At 52.4% G+C, this 3,196-nt stretch overlaps 1 protein-coding gene across 1 annotated transcript; it reads right to left on the reverse strand.

The window, feature by feature from the left end:
• Positions 1–548: 548 nt before the first annotated feature.
• MYDGF (myeloid derived growth factor) lies at positions 549–2,912 on the reverse strand. The gene is made up of 4 exons (XM_018083503.2): positions 2,853–2,912; positions 2,457–2,538; positions 1,792–1,864; positions 549–1,418 (listed from the first exon to the last, which is right to left on the reverse strand). Exons 1-4 carry the CDS (start codon positions 2,903–2,905, stop codon positions 1,339–1,341), a joined length of 288 nt encoding a protein of 95 aa, XP_017938992.1. The 5' UTR covers positions 2,906–2,912; the 3' UTR covers positions 549–1,338.
• Positions 2,913–3,196: the final 284 nt, after the last annotated feature.

Genomic DNA, 3,196 nt, shown 5'->3' on the forward strand with positions numbered 1-3,196 from the left:
GAGCAGATTCTCTGCCAGAAGAACCATCTCACAGCCTGGGTTTCCCATCCCAACCCTGGGAAATGAGTCCCTTTGCTCTGGTTCCCTCCAAGTGACTGGTTTAAACAGCAGAAGGGTCAGAGACCTGCAAAATGCAGCTCAGAGCACAGGTGGGAGCACAGTGGGGACACTCCTGGGCCCTGCAGGTCACCCACAGGTCCATAAAGTGACACACAGAGGAGAAAAATGCATTTCAGAACAGCCTGGAGAGCAGAGCTTGTAAAACTCCCAGTGCAAAGCACACCCAGACTGACAAAAAAACAGGGAACTGCCCCAAAAATGGGCAAAGCACCTACCAGTGACCACAACCATCAAAAGGGATCAAAGGTGACAGTGCAAACTGACAACTGCAGCCTTGTTGTCACATGCTGGGGCTCTCTTTGGCTGGGCAGAACCCCCCCAAACCCTCTGCAGCCCCCCAAAATTCCCATGGGCTCCTCCTGGCTGAGCAAACCCTGAAGGTCCATCCAGCTGGGAAGGGCAGGAGTGAGAGAGCAGAGCAACCTCAGGCCAGAGCACGCTGCTTCATTGCTTTATTTGTGCTGGATTTACACAGGAAAGGAATTGCACATTCCCTGTTATTACTCTAGATAAGAAAAAAAAAAATCACTTGTAGGTATAAAACAGTCCTGTGGTTGTGCTGAGACGTGGAAATGCTGCTTGGATTGATTCCTGGTTGTGTCAGAATAAGCTGCTCTGCCTTCCCCCCTCCTCCAAGCCATCCCAACCCAGCTCTGGCAGGTCCAGGGCATCCACCCCAGGGATGATCTCTCCATAAAGAGTCTCAAGAGAGCTTTGGCCAACTCCATCCTCTCCTCCTCCCTAAATGAATTATTTCCTCCTGCCACGCTGGTGGAGGGAGAAATCCCATCTCCCCTCCAGAGGCTACAGAGTTAACAACTTCCCTTCAGCAAGCCCTGCTTAAATCCAGCCACTCACTTATCTTCCTGCACTGCTCTTCCCAGCAAGGGAGATAAGGAGCCCCCTGTGCCACATTCAGCAGATCAGCCAAGCAGGAGGAGGGCCCAGAATGGCTGCCTGTGGATCAGGAATCTCCAGGGAGGTTTCCAGCTGCAAAAGCACGTTGTTACTCTGACACAAGGCAGAATTAAATGTGCCCTCTCACACCTCCAAGCCCCACTCGTGTCGGACCCCAGCACGTTTCAGTATTGAAAAACAGAAAAGTCTGGCCAACCCCAAAAAGAAAACCAAAAAAAAACCCCTCATTTAAACCAGGAATCTTCATTTCCTGCCACGTCCTTCTGGCCAAAACACCCTGCCCAGGGCTGGCCTCGGGGGTCACAGCTCGTCACGGGGTGTTTTTGCCACAATCATGAGCTTGGACAGTTCAAAACGGAACTTGCCTTCCCTGTGAGACACTGGAGAGAGAGGGAGAGAGAGAGAGGGAACAAGCACAGGATCAACAGATGGGAAAGCACGAACAAAACAGCCCAAAAAAAGCTCAGAGGCATGAACAAAACAGCCCTGCTGGGTCCCTTCCAGGGTGGGGAAGGCAGCGAGCCTGGGCACTGAACTTCCTCCTCCTGCACGTGACAGGCTGGTGGGATAAACCCTCCTTCCTCCACCTCCCTGAGCTGGAATGGGAGCCCCAAACCCCTGCTGCCAGTTCTCCAGAGCACTGCACCCCTGGCACTGTCCTTCCACACATTGCCACCTGTCAGTGTAGAGGATTGAAGCTTAAACTGCCTCCCACAGCCCCCCCTTCCTCACACGGTTCCCTCGGCCACAGACCTGTTGTTTCGGTGACCTCAAACTCTTCCTGTTTTAAGGGGATGTCGTTCTGGGCACCCACAGCAGCTTGAGACTGAAACAGGAAGGAAGAAGGTGTGAGAGGGTTGAGGCAATCCAAGGAGTTACAGCCTTCGAAGCGAACAAACAGCAGCGCATTTTGGGGGGAAAAAAATAATAATAAATAAAAAGAAGAACGGATTTGTGAGCCGTGTGGAGCGAAAGAATTGCGTCCACGAAGGAAATCTGCAGGAAAATCTCTGCCTGTTTTTCCATTTCCTATTAAAGCACAGACTGGTGTCCTTGGGGTGATGGAAAACCTCACCCCTAAAGGCTGGGAAATGGAAGAAGGAGCCAGACAAAACCACCCAGAGAGGTTTTATTTACTTTGTCACACGTGATTTGTTGGGGTGATCCAAGATTCCCGCCGTGCTGTGCCTTTTGGAGCCCCCCCCTTCCCAGCAAACCCACGGATTTGAGGGGGCAGAAACACAGTGGTGCAGAGGAGCCCACCTGCAGCCCCTCTCCTGCCTGCCACCAGTCTCTAATTCGGGATGTGCTGGAGCACATTTCACTGCACAGATGTCTAATAAATGTTTTCCGTGCCTAATTCATGTTTTATAGCAGCCTCCCACACTCCTGCTTCCCAGGGATCAGCTGGGACTTACATAAGCCATGGCATACTCTATCTTGGCTCCTTTCACTTCAGCTTTAAACTGGGTAAAGAAGAGATAAGACTTCCCCTGGGGCCTGAAACGAGAAAGCAGAGCCTTTGTCATCCACAGAGAGGGTGGAGGTGCAGAGGAGTGAAGGATTCCCAGTTCCCTCCCTCCCTCCACAGCCACCTCTGGATCTCCTGCAGCTCCATCCAGCGCTGAGGGTGGGAGAGGGGGACACAGAATGTTCATAAACCAACGCTGGGTGAAGAGCCCAGCAGAGCCACAGCACCCCTTGGGAGAGGAAAACCCTCCCTGCTGCGAGGCAAATCCACCTGGGAAGCAGAATCCCTGTCCCACATCCCCCCTGCCTGGCTGCTGCTTTGGCTGAGGTTACACAGAACACACCTCCAGATGGAGCAGGAGAAGAGCCCGTTGTCTTCACTGATCCCAATGTTCATCTGCCATTGCTGCAGAGGGAAAGGTCCAAACAGTCACTGGGGGGAAGAGCCTCATGCTCCCTGCATGGCCCTGGGGCCACTGACCCCCCTCCAGCTGCAGGATGAGCTCCAGCAGCCCTAAAATATCACAAAAGTCCCTCTGGCACCGAGCTCAGGGCCTGGTGGCTCTCTGTCCTCTCCACAATCCCATCAGTGCTGTCACAGAAAAGAGTTTAAAAGTCTTATTTCCTTTTAGGTTAAAAAATAAAGAACCTGGTTGAGACAGGGTTTGCTGATAACAAAGTACAAACA

This window comes from Manacus vitellinus, unplaced genomic scaffold (assembly GCF_001715985.3).
Source record: "Manacus vitellinus isolate BGI_N305 unplaced genomic scaffold, ASM171598v3 scaffold_64_pilon, whole genome shotgun sequence".
NCBI classification, from domain to species: Eukaryota; Metazoa; Chordata; class Aves; order Passeriformes; family Pipridae; genus Manacus; species Manacus vitellinus.

Coding starts and splice junctions, on each gene's coding strand:
- MYDGF (XM_018083503.2), bottom strand. CDS start 2,905: ATGAACATTGGGATCAGTGAAGACAACGGGCTCTTCTCCTGCTCCATC. Junction 1,865..2,456: donor TAGAGTATGCCATGGCTTAT/GTAAGTCCCAGC, acceptor TTCCTGTTTCAG/TCTCAAGCTGCTGTGGGTGC. Junction 1,419..1,791: donor TGAGGTCACCGAAACAACAG/GTCTGTGGCCGA, acceptor CTCTCTCTCCAG/TGTCTCACAGGGAAGGCAAG.